The sequence below is a fragment of the Colossoma macropomum genome, unplaced genomic scaffold, assembly GCF_904425465.1.
Source record: "Colossoma macropomum unplaced genomic scaffold, Colossoma_macropomum, whole genome shotgun sequence".
NCBI lineage: Eukaryota > Metazoa > Chordata > Actinopteri > Characiformes > Serrasalmidae > Colossoma > Colossoma macropomum.
The window spans coordinates 736,886-760,659 of NW_023494792.1; the positions used below are offsets into that span (position 1 = coordinate 736,886).

General features: G+C 40.9%; 1 protein-coding gene across 1 annotated transcript in view; it reads left to right on the forward strand.

The window, feature by feature from the left end:
- The window catches only part of LOC118812691, a 31,203-nt gene extending 9,109 nt beyond the window's left edge, over window positions 1–22,094 (forward strand). The window contains exons 5-12 of the mRNA XM_036577809.1: window positions 77–1,691; window positions 5,146–5,186; window positions 8,167–8,197; window positions 8,376–8,568; window positions 16,117–16,266; window positions 18,673–18,841; window positions 20,907–21,007; window positions 21,733–22,094. Of these exons, the coding sequence (XP_036433702.1) occupies window positions 77–1,691; window positions 5,146–5,186; window positions 8,167–8,197; window positions 8,376–8,568; window positions 16,117–16,266; window positions 18,673–18,841; window positions 20,907–21,007; window positions 21,733–21,927 (2,495 nt within the window). The 3' untranslated portion in view covers window positions 21,928–22,094. The remainder of the gene's footprint in view (window positions 1–76; window positions 1,692–5,145; window positions 5,187–8,166; window positions 8,198–8,375; window positions 8,569–16,116; window positions 16,267–18,672; window positions 18,842–20,906; window positions 21,008–21,732) is intronic.
- The last annotated feature ends 1,680 nt before the right edge of the window (window positions 22,095–23,774 follow it).

Below are 23,774 nucleotides of genomic sequence, written 5' to 3' on the forward strand. Positions count from 1 at the left end.
CTTACAGGGCACTCCAATCCACTGCTCAGATATATTTAGATCTCTGCATGGTCCTGAAGGAGAAGCAGAGAATGAGATAAATTACAGCTGGGGTGCCTGAAGGTCCTAGACACAAAGAAAAAAACAAAGAAAGAAAAGAGGACGAAGTACCAAAAATACCACAGCTCAGAAACTGTTCTGACTAAAGGCATCGCTGGCACTGGAAAAACTGTCTCTGTGCAGAAGTTCATTCTGGACTGGGCTGAAGGAAAAGCCAATCAGGATGTAGATTTCATGTTTGTGCTTCCGTTCCGGCAGCTGAACTTGATTAAAGATGGTCAATACAGTCTTCATGATCTTCTGTGTGACTTCCATCCTGAGCTCAAAGATCAGGACCCAAAGATTTATGATCAGATCAAAGCTGTGTTTATATTTGATGGTTTACATGAAAGCAGAATTCCACTGAACTTTGAACAGTGTGAGAAAGTATCTGACATCACCATGACATCATCAGTGGGAGTGTTGATGACAAACCTCATCAAAGGAGAGCTGCTTCCCTCTGCTTTGATCTGGATCACCTCCCGACCAGCTGCAGCCAATCAGATCCCTCCTAAATACATCAACCGTGTGACAGAAATTCAGGGATTCAGTGACCCACAGAAGGAGGAGTACTTCAGGAAGAGGATCAGTGATGAAGACCAAGCCCAGAGAATCATCTCCCACATTAAGACAGTGAGGAGCCTCCGCATCATGTGCCACATTCCAGTCTTCTGCTGGATCTCAGCCACTGTTCTTCAGAGAATCATGAAACAGCCTCATACAGAAATCCCTAAAACTCTGACTGAAATGTACTCACACTTCCTGCTCACTCAGACCAACATGAAGAATGAGAAGTATGAGCCAGATGAGAGAGACCCCAAAAAAATTTTCAAATCCAACAGAACCATGCATCTGAAACTGGCTGAACTGGCTTTCACACAGCTGATGAAGGGCAATGTAATGTTCTATGAAGAGGACCTGAGAGAGTGCAGCATTGATGACACTGAGGCCTCAGTGTATTCTGGGATTTTCACTGACATGTTTAGGGAGGAATGTGTGCTTTACAAGAGGAAGGTCTACTGCTTTGTTCATCTGAGCTTTCAGGAGTTCTTGGCTGCTCTTTATGTGTTTCACTGCTATGGGAACAAGAACATGGAGGAACTGCAGATATTTAACCCATTAAACAGACAGTGGTCTGAGAATGTTCCACTGGATGAAGTGCTAAAGAGAGCAGTGATTAAAGCAGTAGAGAGTCAGAATGGACACCTGGATTTTTTCCTCCTTTTCCTTCTTGGCATCTCAGTGGAGTCCAATCAGAGACTCCTACAGGGCCTACTGACCCCAACACAGAGCAGCTCAAAGGAAATCACAAAGTACATCAAGAAATTAATTAAAGAAGATGAACAACATCCAATCTCAACTGAGAGATGCATCAATCTGTTCCTCTGTCTGTCTGAAATGAATGTCCAGTCTCTCTCCAGAGAGATTCAGGAGTATCTAAAATCAGAGAGACACTCAGAGGAGAAACTCTCCCCTGGACAGTGTTCAGCACTAGCCAGCATGCTTCTGACCTCAGAGGAAGTTCTGGATGAGCTAAATTTGAAGAAATATAATACATCAGAGGAGGATTATAGGAGACTGGTCCCAGCTGTGACTGTCTACAGAAAACCGATGTGAGTATTACACTTTTTAAAAATATTTCTATTTAAGTATTGATACCTGATTAGGACCATTGATCACATATCACTTACAAGATTATAAATATGTTTTAGTTGTTTAGCAGGAATAGTACATACACCTTCTGTCCAATTTATTAGAAACCTTTCCTCTTGTAGCTCCACCTTGCTGACATACAGTTAAATTTTGTAGTTTCTGACCACAGAACTGCTCTTGTCTGGAAACTTCTGTGTAGACGGTCCACTTTCAACCTAGCAGTGACAGTGATATGTGTAAAAACCACAGCAACACTGCTGTGTCTGATATCCTTGCATCAGACAACACTCACTCCCGTGTCAGTGTCACTGCTGTGCTGAGAATGACCCAGAAGAAATTGTCCAATTATGAATGGAGCAGAGGGGAACTGAAAAACTGTGTAGCAACAGATTAGCTACAATCTGTAACTGTACATCTACAGAGTGGAGCTATAAGGAACTGATAAATTGGTAATGATGTGCTTTTATTAAAATGGCCAGTAGGGGTTGCACAGACTAGTCGACATGTCCACTACACTAAAAACATTGATGCCTCAGAGAAGACAAAAGGTAAAGAGCCTGGTGATTTCAGGCTCCGTATCTCTGGTTCCCTGAAGGCTAGCAGTGCAATCCAGGGCCCACTGGAAAGGGCACATCACACTCTACTAACCTGTGGAGTTCGGCTTTATCACAGACTTTTAAAGTCACTTCTTGCAAAGCATTACCTTCTGTGATTTGATTCATGACATCATCAGCTTATTTGAATTATGCCCTGAAGGAGACATGAGTCACTATACATAGGCATTTTTTAATAGCCCAGATAGGTCAAGTCAATACAATAAAGACATTTTAATTTAAGGAATGCCTTGTTTTGGAGAGTATTTTTCCCTTGATACCAAACATGTAAAGCCTTTTTTCAATTTAGAGCACACTACCTATCTGTTGCTCTACATCAGCAATTAGTCTATGTCAACTCGACTTCCATCACATAACTGTTGACATTAACAAAAAAAAGTTGTGCAAAAAAAAACTTTTGCAACATTTAGTGGCCAATTAGTGGAAGCACAGGATAGGTGTTTCTAATAAGGTGGCCAGTAAGTGTAGAAATTAAACAGCTTTGTGCTTCACTTCATAATATATTTAGGCCAGCCATCAGTGTTCATTAATGGTGACACCTAGAGGACCACCACAGAGCAGGTATTATTTAGGAGGTGGATCATTCTCAGCACTGCAGTGACACTGACGTGGTCGTGGTGTGTTAGTGTGTGTTGTGCTGGTACGAGTGGATCAGACACAGCAGTGCTGCTGGAGTTTTTAAACACTGTGTCTACTCACTGTCCACTCTATTAGACACTCCTACCTTGCCAGTCCACCTTGTAGATGTAAAGTCAGAGACGATAGCTCATCTGCTGCTGCACAGTTTGTGTTGGTCATCCTCTAGTCCTTCATCGGTGGTCACAGGACACTGCCCACAGGATGCTGTTGGCTGGATATTTTTGGTTGGTGGACTGTTCTCAGTCCAGCAGCGACACTGAGGTGTTTAAAAAACTCCAGCAGTACTGCTTTGTCTTGTCCACTCATGCCAGCACAACACACATTAACACACCAGTGAGGAGGTTTGATGGTCAGTCTAAGTTTAAAGTGTGAGGTGTCCACTGCTATAGCTCTGTGGAAAAAGCTGTTAACATGTCTAGCTGTGTTGGTTTACATGGTCCTGAATCTTTTAGCAGAGGCAGATCCACCGGCAGATGGGATCTGGCACAGACAGCTTCAGGCAGTTTGACCTGCAGCAGCTATTGCACTATGGTATTGAATGTTGAGCTGAAGTCCACAAACAGAACTGTAGCATAGGTTCCAGGACTGTCCAGATGCTGTAGCATGAATTGCAGGGCCAAGTTGGCCACATCATCAACAGACCTGTTCACTCTAGTGCTAGTTGGCTAGTCTTGCCCAAGCGCTTTTCCCAGGCTGTTAACATCCTGTAAGTTGATGGTGCGATGAGCGGGGAAGAAGTGAAAGAGCCTAGGTGAGGGAGAAGGGCAGGGGACTGGCTGAGATAGGCTGAAAATTGTCCTGGTGCATTCAAATCTGCAGCAGAACTCATTCAGGTTGTTGGTAGGCTGGTGGTCATTCAGGAGAGGGGGAGTCTTTCTCACCTTGTAATTGGTGAGAGGTTTCTCCAGACTGAAGTTTGGTCATTAGCATCAATATGGCTTTTCAGCTTTTCTGAGCCAGTGCACCCTCTTGTTAGGATTTCCAAAAACTCTGAAGGGTGTTGAAAAAACTTTTTGAGTCACCTCCCATGAAGGGGGCCCTAGCTACATTGGTAATTGATGCAGTATTTTGTAGTCCAAAGAAAAATGTTTTTGTGCTCCCAGTCATTCACTACCAGGTTTGAAGTATGATATTAGATCAAACCAATAAGTTTGACTGGCAGTTGCTTACTTCTAAGTGAAATGTGCATGATATCATTATCTATATCCCTATCCTGATTTTGTTATCCTGATTAACATCCTTACTGAGTCAAGTCACCAAATGCATGCTCACCACTGTGAGCAAAGTCCAAAATAAAAGCATGCTGTTTCCACTATGTTTCCTGGTTCCTCTTGTGACGTTTTCACATTGGTGTCAGAAGTGGGGTTGGCTAAGCCAGATGAAGGAAGTGGAAAGACTCATTTGAGAGATCCACCAAGTATGGTTAACCTCTTCTTTTTGCAAATTAAAAAAGTTACAATTGGGACACAGCTGCCCACCCATACTCTGCCTGGGCAAGCCCAATATGCTATACCAAAAAGACCTCTTAGGCAAGACTTAATGCTACATTACCCATGTGACATAATTGAAATTGTAAGGCTCTGAATAAGAGTTTCTGCCAAATGCCATAAAAGTATACTAGTCTGTTTGCTCAGTGGAGTTGCCTGTCACAGTGAGAAATGCCAACTGAATGCACTGTCAGGTTTTGCAAGGTTGGGAACTGAGTTACACATAATGGAAATGGACATAAGTGGTAATTCATTTCCACTTAGTGGAAGATTGTGGAAGACATAAAATAAGATTACAGATTTTATTGTTGACCTTAATGGTTTCTCAGTGCAGCCAAAAGCTACAGGTAAAGACTTCGGTGTAACACTGGATACTAATCATTTTAATTATCTTATATCTGTAATGCTGTTATGCATATGTTTTACTACTTAAGGCACACATCCAAATTAAACAAATAGTACCCCTCTACAATGGGCTAGGCTAGTATATGTCTAGAGTATTGCAGCTCATTTTCTCCTGTTGTTTGTAATTGTGCTTTTACTTGTATTTAGAGCATAGTTTTACTGATTTTCCTTGATGATTTTGTACCCAAAACTGAATGTCTTCTTCTTTTTCTTCTTCTTCTTCTTCTTCTTATTATTATTATGATGTTGACCATTGTATTTGTTTTCAGTTCTGTATTTTCAAAACTGGGACCATCTCCATTCAGACCTTGTGAGTTTAAAATATATCTTGACTTATGTGTAATCAGATAGAGTTAATAAAAATAAACAGTGTTTATCTGTCAAGATAAGGTGAAGTTAGGACATATACTTCAGATGTAGGATGTTTTACTGTAAGACAAACTCACACACAGAGTAAAGTAAGTGATGTGTATAAGGCTCTAAAGCAGTCTGTGCAGACTAACGTGGAACACTATCCATCTCAATATTCAAAATAGAATGAAGGGTATACTCTAAGAATTTGGTAATAAAATCCAGATCAGAAGGAGAGCTGATAGATCTGGGAGTTTTTCAGTAAAGGCACTAGCTGTGGAGGATGTGATATGTTTGATATGACAGTGTGAGGATGAACACACAGTATATTATACATATTACGCAGATACATAACAGTGTGAAACGAATGCAGAATATACAATAAAAACACCAGACAATGCGTACACATGCAGCTAACTACACAGGCCAACTAAACAAAATAATATACAGCATCAGATCAGGTATATGGCTGATTTTAAAGAATTCAAAGAGTTTAAAGTGGTGGTATGCAGTCATGGTAAAATGATGAGTCTGAAAGAAACTCTTTAGCCAAGGGGTCTAGCGGAGACCAGTTGTTTAGATGAGTCCTGATGGAAGATAGAGAGGATCTAGATTAATCCAGGTGGATGTTGTAAAGGGTCTAGATGAGTCCAGCTGGATGTTGTACAGGGTCTAGATTAATCCAGGTGGAAGTTGTAGAGGGCCTAGATGAGTCCAGCTGGATGTTGTACAGGGTCTAGATTAATCCAGGTGGAAGTTGTAGAGGGCCTAGATGAGTCCGGCTGGATGTTGTACAGGGTCTAGATTAATCCAGGTGGAAGTTGTAGAGGGCCTAGATGAGTCCAGGTGCAAGTTGTAAAGGGCCTAGACGAGTCCAAGAGGATGTTGTAAAGGGTCTAGGTGAGTCCAGGTGGATATTGTAAAGGGTCTATATTAATCCAGGTGAATGTTGTAAAGGGTCTAGATGAGTCCAGCTGGATGTTGTACAGGGTCTAGATTAATCCAGGTGGAAGTTGTAGAGGGCCTAGATGAGTCCAGCTGGATGTTGTACAGGGTCTAGATTAATCCAGGTGGAAGTTGTAGAGGGCCTAGATGAGTCCAGCTGGATGTTGTACAGGGTCTAGATTAATCCAGGTGGAAGTTGTAGAGGGCCTAGATGAGTCCGGCTGGATGTTGTACAGGGTCTAGATTAATCCAGGTGGAAGTTGTAGAGAGCCTAGATGAGTCCAGGTGCAAGTTGTAAAGGGCCTAGACGAGTCCAAGAGGATGTTGTAAAGGGTCTAGATGAGTCCAGCTGGATGTTGTACAGGGTCTAGATTAATCCAGGTGGAAGTTGTAGAGGGCCTAGATGAGTCCAGGTGGATGTTGTAAAATGTCTAGATTAATCCACTTGAATATTGTAAAGGGTCTGGACTAATCCAGGTGGATGTTGTAAAGGGTATAAAATAGTTGAGGTGGATGCTGGGGGACATCAGTATGTTCAGTAATCTGAACATCTCAGGAAAAAAAGCTGCTGTGGAGTCTGGAGGTGATGGAATGGATGCTCTGGTATCATGTGCCAGATAGCAGGAAGAAGAAGAGCTCATCAGAGTGGTGGGAGGAGTCGTCCACAATGCTGGCAGCCTTCTGGATGCTGTGCTTGTAGTAGGAGATGTTGATGGTGCATAAACACACCCCGATGATATACTCAGCTGTCCTCACAAGCCGCTGTAGGGTCCTGCAGTCTGAGATGGTGCAGTTCCCATACCAGACAGTGAGACAGTCAGTCAGGGTGCTCTCTATTACCACCTGTAGAACGTAATGAGGGTGGAAAGGAGGAGGTTTGCTTTCTTCATCATTTGCAGGAAGTGAAGTCACTGTTGGGGTTTCTTGGCTAGGCAGGTGGTGTTGAGGCTCCAAGTGAGGTTGTCAGTGATGTGCACACCAAGGAACTCTGAGCTTTTGACTCTCTCCACGGTTTGACCATTGGTGTGCAGTGGAGAGAGATCACTGCTAGTCCTACTGAAGTCAATAATCATCTCTTTTATCTTACCAACATTAAGAAGTAAAACATAGTAAATGTTAAAACTTACCGATAGCTTTGTGTACAACATCCCCGCTGACATGATAGAAAACAAACTTTATTATTTCACACTGTGTACTCAGAGTCATTCAGGCACAGACTGGGAGGATGTAGGTTTAGCTTGGAGCCACAGTGCCCCTGACGGAATGGTATATTCCATAAGCATCATTGAGCTGAAGTCCAGGACAACAGTTCTATTTAAGAAATACCAAGCCAAACTTTAAGCAAAAAGGCTTACTGAAATGTTCCACACACCTGGACAGGTGGGGTAGCAGGCCAGAGATCAGGTAATTACATTTTCAACAAAAAATATCCAGGTTAGTGTGCATGCATGGGTTAGTTATAACTCTAGGAGTTATAGCTAAGAACATCTAACAAGAAACACACTGTATTAAAGCTCTTCTAGTCCAATGATCAGCCAAATCAAACAAACAGATTATACAGGTATAAAGTGCAGAGCAGCAGTATAAGGAGCTGAAAAACAAACATGAAAACACAGCAGTTTTTCTGAGCCACCAATGAGGGTCAAACTGCATTTTGGGTCTGGTGCCTACAGTAGTAGTAGTAGAGAAAGAGTGAGCTCTCTGGAGCCAGTGCCAGCCAATAGCGGGTCCCTACAATATGCAGCAAAGTTATATATCATGACATTTCTTTCTTAGATGATTTTGCATGCATTGAATTCTGTTAATTACAGACCATGTTATTATTCCATCAGCTACATTTTCTTTAATTAAATAATAACTAATCACATAAAGGTACTTCAACATTACAGGACATTCTAGCTCTGTTTAAGTGTGAGATTTGTAAAAGAGTTGTAGATGGTAAAATGGTTGTACAGTGTTTGAGTTGCTTGTTCACTGAAACACTTTTCTTACAGTTATCAGGAGTTGGAGGAAAATCCCACAGACGTAAGCCATATTCATCATTTTGCATCACATCTATAAAACTTTAACACTATTAAACAGCCCTGGAGAGCACATAGAAATGTCTGAATGTAGTGATGAACACAGACTTTTCCATTTAAATCAATTCACTGACGTAGCTGTTTATTATTGACAGTAACAAAGCAATATTTTTCTCTGACAGACAAGAAGCTATGCTGATGTATCTAAGAAGCTATAAAATCTGTAACAAAATCTCAGAGCTCCGTATTCTTCTTCATGGACCAGTAGGAGCAGGAAAGTCCAGCACCATTAACACCATCAAAAGCATTTTTGAAGAACGGCCGTTTGTTAATTGCCTAGCTGCTACAGAGACAACCAGCAGTCACACTCTAGACGTGAGTATGTTCTTCTCTAAAATCTGCCATTCAAAGCAGCAATATAAGGAGCTAAAAAACAAACACGAAAACAGCAGTTTTTCTAAGCCACCAATGAGGTACAAACTGTACCGACCATTTGGAGTCTGGTGCCTGCTGGGTGGGTAATGTGGAGTGCTGTTACTTACAGTCGTATGCAAAAGCTTCAACACCCCTGGTTAAAAAAGGTTTTATTGATTTATTAAGTGCAATTAAGCTAGCACAGCCTCTACAGAGAAGACACCTAAATAGCACATTTTCTACGAGTTTTTTATTTTAAATATCTTTGCTGAATCAGACATATTGGAACATAAAATATAAAATTTGCTGCAAGTTTTGCACAGGCCACATTTTGGGGCACATTTACTAAGAGAGGCAGTAATGACTCAGACTTTGGCCTGAAAACCAAAGACTTATTCTAGATTCAAAATGATAGGACTCTCTACAGTCAACCACTTTTCACATGAATGGATTGGTTTCCTGGTGCAGGCCTACACCAACATCACTGTTCTTATGCCTGGCTTGTTTTATTTCAAGTAAAGTGAGAATTCAAGTTTGTCTCCATAAGCTAGAAAGAAGCGAAGAATCCACAGCCCCAGTAAGTCCTCGCTCTGCACTCAAACTCCAGTCTTACTGGAGACATGTACCAGGCAAACATTTTCTCCATGACAGTGAAACAAAAGACGCAGAGCTCGGCTGGAGTTTCCATCTGTCCTGTCTGTCAGTCAAGTTGGACGATTTAAATGTCTGTAAACGCTCCGCCCTGATATGTTGTCTGGCTTTAGAGCATTCTGTATCAGCGTGAGGGAGACTTTTTACCCAGCTGCTATGTTAAACTAATACAACTGTGCTGCAGCATTCCACACATTGACTGGCTTCCCTCACCAAACATGAACGTGGGCTTTTTCATGTTTTGAAACCAGTTATTAAAACAAGAAAGACGACACATGGCCACAGTAACAGTGGCCTTCAGGGTACTTCACACAAATGAGCTTTAGCAGTTTAATTCTAAAAAGAAATGGTTTTTAAGTTGTAAACATGCAAATTATCAAACCTACAGCGAGAGCTATACACAAACTGCTCTTTGATAGTGTTGTAAAATATGGCCAAAGTATTGGGAAATAGTAAATTCAGGGAACAGAACCATTCTAGTTTGTTTTTTTATTTCCTTCATGAAATTAAGAATAATGGTATTTATAAATGTTTCTTTCCATCAAAAATAAATAAGTTTGAAACACTTATTAATGTGAATCATTACAAAATCTCCTCCTTTATGTCTTTTTTCCCACCTATATGTAAAACTCAGCAAATAAAGAGTCTCTGTAGAGAATGTGCTCACTCTGAAAATCAACAAGACGTGTACTTTGACCGGGGGTGCCCAGACTTTTACATAATGTGCTACATACATACTTTGGGCAAATGCATATCTGAACACACCCTCTAAACATAATCTCTCAGAACATCCAGTCAACTTAAAATAGTCTTTGCTCAGTTTAGTTTTGATCCAGGAATCAATACAGTAACTTTTAACGTAAAGAGACAGTGTTCTGTGGTTTATTAAATAACAGTAATGGGAGCAAACTAATGCAGGTTTGATCCAAAAAGCCAAAAACTCTCAGCAGCAGTCCAAAACGGTTAAATGAAGAAAACAGAGAAACTAAAGCTCGGGAATTCAAGACCCAGCCATATTACCGTTATGTCCCAGCCATAGTCTCAGGCCTAGGCCTAGGGAGGGATGGTACCAAGAGGAAGGAGGAGTGTAATAAAGGGGGTGCAGAAATTAGATGCAGATAAAACTGCTAAAATTTTATTATACAAACAAGCCAAATACACAGGTAAGATAAGCTATAAACAAAGAACAACAACAATTTATTATAGTAAAGGTGTACTGGCAGACTACCTAAGAGAGGGAATACAGACAGTGACAACAGAAACAAATGTAGGCTGTTGTTAAGCCAAGAGCTAAACAGCTATGCTAAGCTAACAAAAAACCCACAGTTTAAGAGAATCTACAGCCAGTACAACTAGACAAACATGTGTAGACCAAAAGCAAAGATTCACTCTATAAGTAACAGGAAGAGATACAGCTAACAAAGGCTTACAAGGCCACCAAGAGACCTGAAGCTAACAAGGGCTAAAGCTAGAAAGGCTAAGAGAGTTAAGAACACAGAACACCAGCAACCAAACAAGTCAGCCAAGAGGTAATTGTGACTGACACACCAAGCAAGCTATGAAGGAAAGAGACATCTAAAAGAACAGGAATGACCAAGAGGGGTTGAAAAAACACACACATGCACAGATACTGACACGTAACACCAACACCAGCAGGAATTCACAACCACAGACTGAGTCAGCAGGAATAAACAGACCATCCCACTTGCAGTTTTTGTACAAGTGTCATCCCACTTGGTCCATGAAGGGTAAGAGGAAAAAAAAATCAGACGCCCACTGCTGGTCAAAGCTGGAGTAGCATTCTAAGTGTGGGTCAGTACATCTTTTTCATACAGAATTGAATTTGTTTTCTTTTTTTGAGAGAAAAAAAAATGGAGGTGTTTGATGGCTGAAATTGTACAAGTGACACTAGAAATATTTTTCTCGGTTGCTTTTGGTTATACAAGCAGAAATATACACAAATTGGAGCTTAGACCCAGGAATGCACTTATGGTTTTTTTTGATCTTACCTTTCAGGGCTTTCATAGTCCAATTTCTAAAACATGCAAAAGTACGGTAATGCAAAAGCACTGTAAGACCACACAAAACCCTCTCTTTCCTGAAAACCATACTAGAACAAAGTATATATCCCACAGGTCAACACATGACAAAAATATGTCACCACAAGTGACCACAAGTTGTCTATGTAATAGGCTGTGAATAAACTAACACAGAGACACCAACTTCTGTAGAGGGTAGTATGGCTGTTTAACTGGAATAAATACAAGATTTATTACTTAGTAATTGAAAATGGTGTTACAGTCATCACACAAGACTAGTTTATTGTCATTAGCGAGGCTCATACTTTAACTTGAGGCTTAGTTAATAAAATTGTGTACATACAGTATGCTGAACATGCTTTGATTGGAAAAACACAGATTCACTCAGAGGGGTCTAGACTTTGTCTTGTTTTCCATATTACATATAGTGCAGTAAAAAAAGGTTTCTTTTTTTTGTGGTGACTTCCTGGATGATTTACCACTGTGTCCTGTGTCTTTTTGAAATTTTGAAAGTTAGTAGTAGTAAATAACATTATATTAGCTCTGCTCTTTTAGCCTTAAAATTATAACAAAGGGTTAAAAGATTAAGATAAGACAAAATTATCCTTTATTAGTCCCACAGCTGGAAAATTCTCAGTGCTACAGCAGCAAAGGGATAGCAAGGCACTCAAGAAAAGAAGTAACAAGAAGAGAACTAATAAGCAAGTAATTAACCTTGATATAATATCTCACAAAAGTGAGTGAGTACACACCTCACATTTCTGCAAATATTTTATTATATAGTTTCACGGGACAACACCATAGAAATGAAACTTGGATATAACTTATAGTATAGATCTACTGTCCTCTGAAAATAACTCAACACACAGCCATTAATGTCTAAATATCTGGCAACACAAGTGAGTACACCTCACCACGTCAGACCACAGGACATGGTTCCAGTAATCCATGTTCTTGGACTGCTTGTCTTCGGTAAACTGTTTCCGGGCTTTCTTGTGCGTCAGCTTCAGAAGAGGCTTCCTTCTGGGACGACGGCCATGCAGACCGAGTTGATGCATTGTGCGGCTTGTGGTCTGAGCACTGACAGGCTGACCTTCCACTTCTTCAACCTCTGCAGCGATGCTGGCAGCACTCATGCGTCTATTTTTTAAGCCCACCTCTGGATATGACGCTGAACACGTGGACTCAACTTCTCTGGTTGACCCTGGTGAGGCCTGTTCTGAGTGGAACTGTCCTGGAAAACTGCTGTTTGACCTTGGCCACCGTGCTATAGCTCAGTTTCAGGGTGTTAGCAGTCTTCTTATAGCCTAGGCCATCTTTGTGGGGAGCAACAATTCTATTTCTCACATCCTCAAAGAGTTCTTTGCCATTAGGTGCCATGTTGAATATCCAGTGGCCGGTATGAGTGAATTGTACCCAAAACACCACATTTAACAGCCCTGCTCCCCATTCACTCCTGGAACCTTTAACTTTAACAAGTCACATGACACTAGGAAGGGACAACGACACAATTGGGCACAATTTGGACACGTTCACTGTGAGGTGTACTCACTTGTGTTGTCAGCTATTTAGACATTAATGGCTGTGTGTTGACTTCAGAAGACAGTAAATCTATACTGCTATACAAGCTGAACACTGACTAGTTTAAGTTATAGCCAAGTTTCATTTCTATAGTGTTGTCCCATGAAAAGATATAATAAAATATTTGCAAAAATGTGAGGGGTGTACTCACTTTTGTGAGATACTGTAATTAATTAACAAGATTTACAGTTTGTTTGTATATATATATATATATATATATATATATATATATATATATATATATATATTTATAATACTGAAAGTAAAAAATAAGATATAAAAATATGAACTCTATCCTTTACCAAAATTAACAGTATGAAGAATTCTAAATAAATATAAGCAAAAATACTTACACTGTATAGATATTTTACCTGAATTGCACATGAGGTACTGATTTATGTTACACATGGGATGGTGAGGAGTTAACAATATAAACATTAAGATTACTCTATACTTTAGAGATATTTTAAAAATATTCCACATGAAGTATTGACTTTATTACACACAGGAAATGGTGATGAATTCCACAGTTTATGTTCTGTAGGTGTGTGAGGTCTAATGGGAGGTGGAGGGGGTTCTACTGGGAGCACTGCTGGTTGTACAGTCTAACAGCAGCAGGAAGGAAGGACCTGCAATGGCCTCCTTCACACACTTCCCTGGACAGAGCTGGCCCTCTTAATGAGTCTGTCAAGTCTCTTTGTGTCTGCAGTTGAGATGCTGCTACCCCAGCAGACCACTTCATAAAAGATGGCTGATGCCACAACAGTGTTGAAGAAAGTCCTCAGGAGTGCCCCCTGCACTTTAAACAACCTCAGCCTCCTGAGCAGGTAGAGTCTGCTCTGGCCTTTCCTATAAAGTGCACTAGTGTTTTCTGACCAGTCCAGTCTATTGTTGAGGTGAAATCCGAGGTATTTACAAGAGTCCCCTTTCTCAATGTCCATTCCGTGGATGTTTACTGGTGGAGGGAGGTAATTGCGCCTGAGAAAATCCACCACCATCTATTTGGTCCTCCCTGCATTGATCAGAAGGTGGTTCCTCAGACGCTAGTCCACAAAGTCCTGGGTCAGTTCTCTGTATTCTCTGTTGTCCTCATATGTATTGAGTCAGATGATTGCTGAGTCATCAGAGAGCTTCTGTAGATGGCAGTTTGGTGAGCTGTACATGAAGTCTGCAGTGTACAGGGTGAAGAGTAACAGTGCCAGATCTGTGCCCCTGTGCTGCTGAACACCATGTTAGATGCACAGTTCTGTGCCCTCACATACTGTGGTCGGTTGGTGAGATAGTCCAGAATCCTATTTGATTGGTGGTGATCTACCTCTGTATTCTCCAGCTTGTCCCTCAGGAGCCTAGGCTGCATGGTGTTAAAAGGACTGGAGAAATCAAAGAACATGATTCTCACAGTGCTTCCAGGCCTCTCCAGGTGAGAAAGAGCTCTGTGCACAGATGAGCTCAGCAGAGGGCAGAGATGGGCAAGGACCAGCCTCTCTAGCGTCCTCATCAGGTGCAACATCAGTGCCACCGGCCTGTAGCTGCTGAGGTCATTTGGTTGCTGCATCTTTGGCACTGGTGCCACACAAGATGTTTTCCACAGTTGTGGTACCTTCCTGAGCTTCAGGCTCATGTTGAACATGTGTTCAGCTGTCCCACACAGCTGATTTGTGCAGGACTTAAGGAGCCTGGCGCTGATGCCATCCGGACCCGCAGCTTTCCTCACTTTGATCTTTCTGAGTTCCTTTCTCACCTGGGCTGTTGAAAGGCACAGGTTGGAGCAGGGGGGCTGGCGACTGGAGTGTGCAGGTAGGGGGGTTGAGCTGACAGCAGAGAGATCAGTGATGGGTGGCTGTGAGGTGAGAGATGTGAAGAGGAGGGATATTGTGGGAGAGGGGGCAGGGCAGTGCATTGAGAGTCAGGGTAACTGTGTAGGGGAGGTGAGTGATCAAATCTATTGAAAAACAGATTGAGATCGTTCATCCACTACAGCCTGGGGGTCAGGTTTCTTATGCCTGGGGGTCAGGTTTCTTATGCCTGGAGATTGTTTTAAGGCTGTGATATGACTCACACATCAGAACATTCAAGATAGTAAGCATGCAACCCAATTTAATATTAAAAACCAAACTTTTGTTGCTGTGTATCAGATTTCGTATTATTCGTAATTGTTTATTTTTACTCAATAGTAAGCAATAGAATGAACCACCATCTTGCATTTTTAGCTCATAGACACTCGAGACAAACAATTACTGAAAAGCTATTTGAGGTCCCACTTTTTCGAGATCTATACAAGCAAAAAATGACAAACGTTTTCATCAAATATTACCCAAATTCATTAAGATATCAAAATTCTTTTAGCATTTACATGTCATATAATAACCTATCTGAGTAGCCCTGGGTCTCCTGAAAACAACAACGTACAGTGTTGTCATGCACTTATTAATTATTGTTGTAGTTGTATTTGACCAAAATACCAAAACAGTTATACTATATAATCGTAGGGTTATGAAGGGGTAGTTAGTTTTACATGCAGGCGATTTGGATGTTGAATAACTTTACACCTAATACAAATGAAACATTAAAGTAAAATCTGTTATGTTTTTGAAAAGTTCTGTTTGTCTAAAAATATGCATTTAGGATCAAAAGCATTCACTGTAACAAATATGTAATAATGCTGAGAAAACCAGGGAAGACTCTTACAGCACTGTATTTTTGTGACACCAGAAATGTCTTGTTCATGGTTATGATTATAAATTTGGTCCTTTATGCTAAAGTGGTGAAATGCCCTGTAACTCGTCTAGTTTGATTTACCCAGAGTAAAAGTTTTTTGCTCCATGTTGCTGTTTGATGGCTCAGAGGATTTAATGGAGATACTCTTACAGTTCCTTAGGAGTAATAAAGTAATCTGACAAAAAAGGAAACATGAAACACTTCTGGTTCAGATTATTATAATCAATACTCGGCATCAAAACTGAGAAGCTCTCATTCTTGAACGCAAAATGGTTCATGTTGAGATTTTTTCTTTATTTTGGTTGTAGATAAACATGAGCATTATTTTCAAGGCAAATCTGAGCACAATGTGTGACTCCATTGAGATCTCTACTAAAATTCAAGTGGAGACACCTGAGATTCTGCCTGAGGAATATCTGAGTAGCAAGCTAAAGTGTCCTTTGTTTTTCCATCTGGCCTAATTGTTGTCCAAGAGAAACTGCAGAGATGTTGAGATGTCATTTTTAATTTGTGTTTCCAGTACCAGAAATTCACTGTTGGAAGTGAGAAATCTGGACGCACCCCTATTGCCTTCTACGACATGATGGGTCTACAAGACGGACAAACACAAGGGGTACACAGTGAAGACATCATCAAAGCTTTAAAAGGCAACATTCGAAATGGCTACCAAGTAAGATCAGCAGACACTCATAATCCCTAATCTGTTAGTCTTAGCCTGATCAAGACATTGTTTCAGTAATCACGTTTTTCAACACCATGTTTTAAGGTCAAAGGTGGGTGACAAAGTTACCACAAGAACATTGGCTAATGTGATAAATTATTAACACAACTGTTGAACCCTTCAGCCTAAAATTCTTAAAATATATTGAATTTAAAATGATCATTTGGCATGTAATAGGTATAGAAATTGAATATCTAGTTCATGAGCTCTTGACACTCACAAATAACCCAAAGGAGCATAGTGCCGAGCTCTCGCTGCTCACCACGGCCCTCATGGTGTTTTGTTTTGCGCCAAGCCCTCTCATGGTGCCAAGGTCTCAGTATTGCCCACAGCTCCTGTCAGCACTCATTGGCATGGTGCCATGCTCTCAGTTTCATCTGTGGCTCCTGTTGGCGCTTGTGGCCGTGGTTCCAAGTTCTTGCTATTGTCTGTGGCTCCTGATGGCACTTGCTGCTGTGGCTTGGCACTCTCGCTGTCATCTTTGGCTCCTGTTGGTTCTTGTTGTTGGCGCTTGGCTTGTGGTCATGGAGTTGCACTTGAGGCTGAGGTGCTGAGCTCTTGACATTGTCTGTGGCTCCTGTCCGTGCTTGTAGGCATGGCACTGTGCTCTCACTGCTTTCTGCAATGCTTGTGGCCATGGCACCAATGTCCTGCTGAGGTCTGAGGCTCCTTACATGCCTTTCTTGTCACCAGCAGTTCACAAGTAAGCATGAAAAAGGTCCTTCTGCAAACAGAGATATTTTTAAATGTAATAAATGTAATGTATTTGAAAATTTACAGCTGAACAACTGAAAATATGGCCTGCTAACATAAACCTTAGCTTTAGCATAACCCTCAACTAATCCTTGACACAATGTTTGTACCCAGCACAAAGTTAAGTTTTAAAAAAAACATTCAAGACTTATTGAATGAAAAGGGAATGCAAGTTCCTCAAACAAAGGACTGTGTAAGTTGAACAGCAGGGGCTTCTCCACAACAACAGATGCTTGTTTGTTGGAGTCTGGAGTCACCATGCCGCTCAACTTCTTTTTTGCCACCATTTTATGGGATACTAGAGACACTTTAAGGTGAACCAGCTCCCCCTAGAGGCCTGGATGTATAAAACTACATCACCTCATAACCAAACCCAAAATGCAAATACGGGAACAGAGGTAAATCTGTTACAGCACTTGTGATTTGACTGCCGAGTTTTCAGTGCTCTCCGCACTGACCTTTTACCACTCTCTGCAGCCCTCATTGTCACTGGCTTGAGGGGGCCAAGCACCCCTTTGTGGTCTGGACTGACCACAAGAACCTGGCCTATATTCAGCAGGCCTGCCCCCATCCAAAGGCAACACAGTCATCCTGGTCCTAGCTGACCACTTCTCCAAGGCATGCAAGTTCGTGACACTGCCCAAGCTTCCATGTGCCAAAGAGACAGCAAAACTCATGTGTTACAACATGTGGTCAGGGTGCATGGGCTAGTTTTAGACTGGGGACCCCAGTTCACTAATTGCTTCTGGAAGGCCTTCTGTCAGCTCATAGGAGCCTCCACAAGTCTCTCCTCCGGCTTCCACCCAGAGTCCAGTGGCCAAACCGAGAGGGTCAATCAGGACCTTACCCAGACTCCACAGTGTTTGACTTCCACCAACCCAGCCTCTTGGGCAGACCACCTACCTTGGGCAGAATGTGCCCATAACACACTCTGGCATTCATGTCTGGGCATATCACCCTTTGAATGTTCCCTCATTTCGGGTTCCCTCCACCCATGTTTGCAATTTGTAAGGCATTGCCGGAGGTGGACTGAATCGGTCGTGGGTTGATGAATGCCACATTTTGGACCCAGAATTCACCTTTGGTGCGCACATGCTTCGGGTCTGGGGACTTCTGGGGCCATCCCTAGAAGAGGTGGTCCTGTAAAGGGTCAGCCTGTGTTGCCGGCTGCCAGGGTCACTGGTTTGAACCCAGCTGGAAGTAATTCCTCTCCAATAATACACACTCAGTGTTCTCAAATCATTATTTATTACACCATACTATAAAACTACCACTGAAGTGGTTACATAAGCCTTTTTTTCATTTTAATTAACGTCTTTAAGGCCCGTACTTACAGGTTTTCCTCTCTCTGCGCTTGTATCCGCTCCCAGACTGTCCCGTGACAATATCAGTGTGTTTTGTTTGTTTAATTAGGAACTGTGTTCTTCTAAGTTGAATATCTGATCACAGTTGAGGTCACATGTGTGCAGAAATTCTCAGAATCGTAAAGGGTTCACAGACTTTCCATGATTTTATCTGCAAAAACAACACTGTGTTTATGGTGCACTGTCTAAGCCTCCACATTATTACCACAACAACCTTACTGTTTTTCCTCACATTCAGTTCCAGCGCACTCCAATTTCTGAAGACAGTGACCATTACATCAAAGATCCAATGCTGAATGATAAGATTCACTGTCTGGTCAGCATTCTTCCAGCAGATAAGATAACCATAATGAGCGATGGCGTCATTGACAAAATGAGGATCATCAGAAGAGCAGCAAGTTCATTAGGTGAGTTCACACATACACTGGACTGGGCACAGACATTCTCGAGGGCAGCATGATTGTGAAGTAAATGAAATTTATTTTACAGCAAATTGCAGACACTCTTTTTTCAGGAGGAATGGTGTAATTTTGTTTTAGAGGAAAGGAGTTAGTAGTGTTTATTTAAAACAACCTCTAGGGTACAAGGCTGTAACATTACCCCCATGATGTTAACGACATTTTTATTTTTCGTAATGGAAATCCTACAAGGTTAAAAAATGTCTGAGGGAGCATTTTAGGTTTTAGGTTAAGTTCTTGTTAAACATTCACTGTTGTTTCAATGTTTATTCAGGGTGAAAAAGAATCAACGACAGATTAAAATGATGATTCAATGAAATTAATGTTGATTCTTTAACATTGATTGCTATCTGGACAAGATTATTAACAGCTAAACTGACTATTGCCATGGTTTCTCTGTCTTGGCTCCGCCCTCTACAGCCTACAGTCTTGCCTATTCATGAATGTTCCCCAGCCATGCCTAGTCTTTAGAACACAGCTGTCGGACCAAAACCTCATATCTCCATTTTTGTTGTTTTTCAGTTTTTGACATAATTTGAGAAAACCTATTATCCTTTAAATTGTGTGTAAATTTCACAATGAAAGGACCAAAAGAAATGGCCCAAATTTACTTGGAGAAAAGTCTGGTTCCAATTACTTACATTAAAAGTAAAGTATGTTTACACGTTCTTCTGTAAAGTTACCATTTTGGAAATATGAGGTTTTGGTCTGACAGCAGCAATAAGCTCTCATAGTTACCTTCCTCTTTGTTTGTTGGGTCTTGCATTTACTTGTCTGCGTTTTGTGATTTTGGTTTTGTAGTGCTTGCTTTATGTTTAATAAAACTAAAATCACCCCTACACCAGTAGTGAGTTTGTTCTTCACTCGGCAGTGCATGATTGAGGAGATCAAAGAAGCTCCCTGGTGTTGCATGGGGACGGGGCTAACATTACTGAAACATGAGCCCTTTTGTCTGTATTAATGTTTGTGAACATGTTACCGTTCTCACTGCTAGTAAGTACTCATGTCTGAATTTACACCATAACCAGTACAAACATGTCATGTTTGAAATATTTCCATATATTCTTCTTCTTGGTTTCATTAAACGAGCCAATAGTTACTATGTTTTGTCTTCATATTTATAATTATATTAGAATATTTTGAACATTTAAACCAAAAATTGTTTAATTTAATTTTCTTATAGATGTACACATAGCATACATAAACGACATATACTTCTTTGTTTCATAAACAGTGTAGACTTCCTTTTTACCCGTGTTACACTAAAATCTTGATGAAATTTCCTTGAGTTTTTTTTACTTATATGACTTTTAAAGAAAATAATTCAGAAAGTAGTAAGACTCCCTTACTAATGTCAGACTCTCTTTGATAAGTTAGTTAAGTGACCATTGTAACAGGGAATTTTACCTCCGCATTGTGACCTATCTGTGCACTGAAACACCACATACACACTAGAAAACACACACACTAGGGGGCAGTGAGCATACTTGCCCGGAGTGGTGGGCAGCCCTATCCACGGCACCTGGGGAGCAGTTGAGGGTTAAGAGTCTTGCTCAAGGGCACTTCAGTCATGTACTGTCGGCTCAGGGGATTGAACCTATCTGACATCTAACATGTAACGTTTACTATTATCGGACTCTTTGATGACATCATTCTTCCTTTACTAACATCAGACTGCTTTTACTAACATCAGACTCCTTTACTAACATCACACTTTCTTTACTAACATCAGACTCCCTTTACCATCATTTGACTCTCTTTACTAACATAACACTTTCCTTACTAACATCAGACTCCCTTTACTAACATCAGACTCCTATTGATAAAATCAAACTCTCTTTACTAACATCAGACTCTTAGTGATAAAATCAGACTCCCTTTAGTAACATCAGACTCCTTTTGATAAAATCAGACTCCCTTTACTAGCATCAGACGTCCTTTACTAACATCAGACTCCCATTTCTGTATTGTGTATCTCTGATCTGTTCATGTATGTCTCCTTCCTGTCTTGCAGGAATCCCTCAGATGGTTTTGCTGACCCGAGTGGACAAGGCATGCCACATTGTGAAGGAAAGCTTGAACAAGATCTACCAAAGCAGGAAGATCAAGGAAAAAGTGTGTCACTCTGCTACTTTTGGTTTTATATACCTTTTTTCTTTTTTTAGAATCAAATGATCTCCCATCTTACAGTTCTTGGATAAATACCACCCCTTATGTTCTACGTAGTAACCAGTAGGTGCAAGTGGTACAAGTTCTACATAATTTCTGAGGCAGTTTAACTAAATTACATTAAAATGCTCAACAGGTTGTATACATTAACTGAGCAAGTGTGGGCTATAATTATTATGGAATATCAAGCTGTGAGTACACACAAACTCACACTAATTCCACTGTAATTTCACATGTTTAAGCAGGAAAGTAAAACAGAAAAGTAGCTGGTAAGTTATATGGAGCAAAATAATGACCCAAAATGCAAAGATTGTTTTGTGAAGTAAAACTACAGTAAGAATCACTGCTTTTTTTAAAGCCCAGTCTAGGACAGGAGTTGTGTGCTCCTGATCTAGAACCTGTTGAAAATTTCAGTGTCATTTAGTTAGACTGTTTTGGAACTCAGCACTTTATTACCAAAAATAGTTATCTAGTACATTGCAGTTTGTTCCTCAAACTTACCCAGTTAATATCTAGAACCTATTTGGCATTTATGTAATTTAATTAGACTCCTAGTAACTATTTTGTAACTCAAAATCATTAGCTACTACTGTAGAGTGTTTACCTTACATTTACATGGTTAATATCTAGAACCTAAGTGTGTGTGTATATCTGTGTGTGTGTTTATGTAGATGCAGGTGTGCAGTCACAGACTGGGAGTTCCTATGAACTGCATCTTCCCTGTGCAGAACTACTACGAGGAGACTCAGCTGAGGCCGGACATAAACTGCCTGATGCTGGACGCTCTAATACATATCGTTCATTCGGCTAGCGACTTCGTAGAGAGGCAAATTGAAATTACTGGCAAACGGCAACTTGTAGAATGATTATTCTGAGTTCAGACCTCTGTACTTAGCGTGAACTCATGAGACTAAGCAGTGTTTACAAACAAAGGCAGATATTTCCACTGTGCAGATCTCAGAGGCTGGCAGCATGTGCTGGATCTTCACATTGAAACTGCCTGTAGATCTTTTCTCACATACAGTCCTGAGTAAAAGCTTTTAGAAAGCTGAGGAATTTACATTTACAAAGCTGTTTATTTGGGCAGTCAGTGTTTATTTACCCCACAAACACACTAAGATTAGTACTGATATAAATGATGGTAACACCTTACATTAAGAGGAAAAATAAGGATTAATTACATCGTTAGTCAGTCATTAACTACTCATTTTGTAAATAGTTACTGATCTTTAAGCATAGGTTATTACTTAATAACTGGTTATGTACTTATTAATTAATAATTGGTGACTCTGATATAATGGTTTATTTTGTTATTAGTTCACAGCTTAATTTCTCATTCACTGTGTACTCTCTGCTGCTTATTACATTGCTATGCTAATGCTAATGCCAATGAATGTTTTCTCACACAACATGAAAACTAAGTATTACTTATGTGGTAGTGCTGGTAATTACCTGCTGATTGATGATTTATCATTATGTTGTCCTCCACTGTGGAGTCTTGTGTGGATCACAGTCTTTGGGCTTTTTCCTTCACCTCCACATATTCAGCTACCTCGCTGTCCACACAGCTGTCATCACATTTTCACCATTTATTAGTCCTTACATCATATAATTCAACCATTGATTACTGCTGTATCCCTCCAAATGATCATCTTCATCAATAAAAACTAATTATATCATGAATTCATGATTAAAAATGGCCTGTAAACGCTTCACTGTTAATCACAGTAGAAACTTTGTTGACCCTCTTAGTGGAGGACACACCCAAAACTGAATGTGTATGGAAATACACTATATTGCCAAAAGTATTCACTCACACATCCAAATCATTGAATTCAGGTGTTCCAGTCACTTCCATGGCCACAGGTGTATAAAACCAAGCACCTAGGCCTGCAGACTGCTTCTACAGACATTAGTGAAAGAATGGGTCGCTCTCAGGAGCTCAGTGAATTCCAGCGTGGTACCGTGATCGGATGCCAGTCATGAAATTTCTTCGCTACTAAATATTCCACAGTCAACTAAAGTGGTATTATAACAAATTGGAAGCAATTGGCAACGACAGCAACTCAGCCACGAAGTGGTCGGCCACGTAAAATGACAGAGCGGGGTCAGCGGATGCTGAGGCGCATAGTGCGCAGAGTTCGCCAACTTTCTGCAGAGTCAATCGCTACAGACCTCCAAACTTCATGTGGCCTTCAGATCAGCTCAAGAACAGCGTAGAGAGCATCATGGAATGGGTTTCCATGGCCGAGCAGCTGCATCCAAGCCTTACATCACCAAGCGCAATGCAAAGTGTCGAATGCAGTGGTGTAAAGCGCCGCCACTGGACTCTAGAGCAGTGGAGACGTGTTCTCTGGAGTGACGAATCACGCTTCTCCGTCTGGCAATCTGATGGACGAGTCTGGGTTTGGCGGTTGCGAGGAGAACGATACTTGTCTGACTGCATTGTGCCGGGTGTAAAGTTTGGTGATTATGGAGTGGGGTTGTTTTTCAGGAGTTGGGCTCGGCCCCTTAGTTCCAGTGAAAGGAACTCTTAATGCTTAAGTCCTGACCTCAACCCGACAGAACACCTTTGGGATGAATTAGAGCGGAGACTGCGAGCCAGGCCTTCTCGTCCAACATCAGTGTCTGACCTCACAAATGTGCTTCTGGAAGAATGGTCAAAAATTCCCATAAACACTCCTAAATCTTGTGGAAAGCCTTCCCAGAAAAA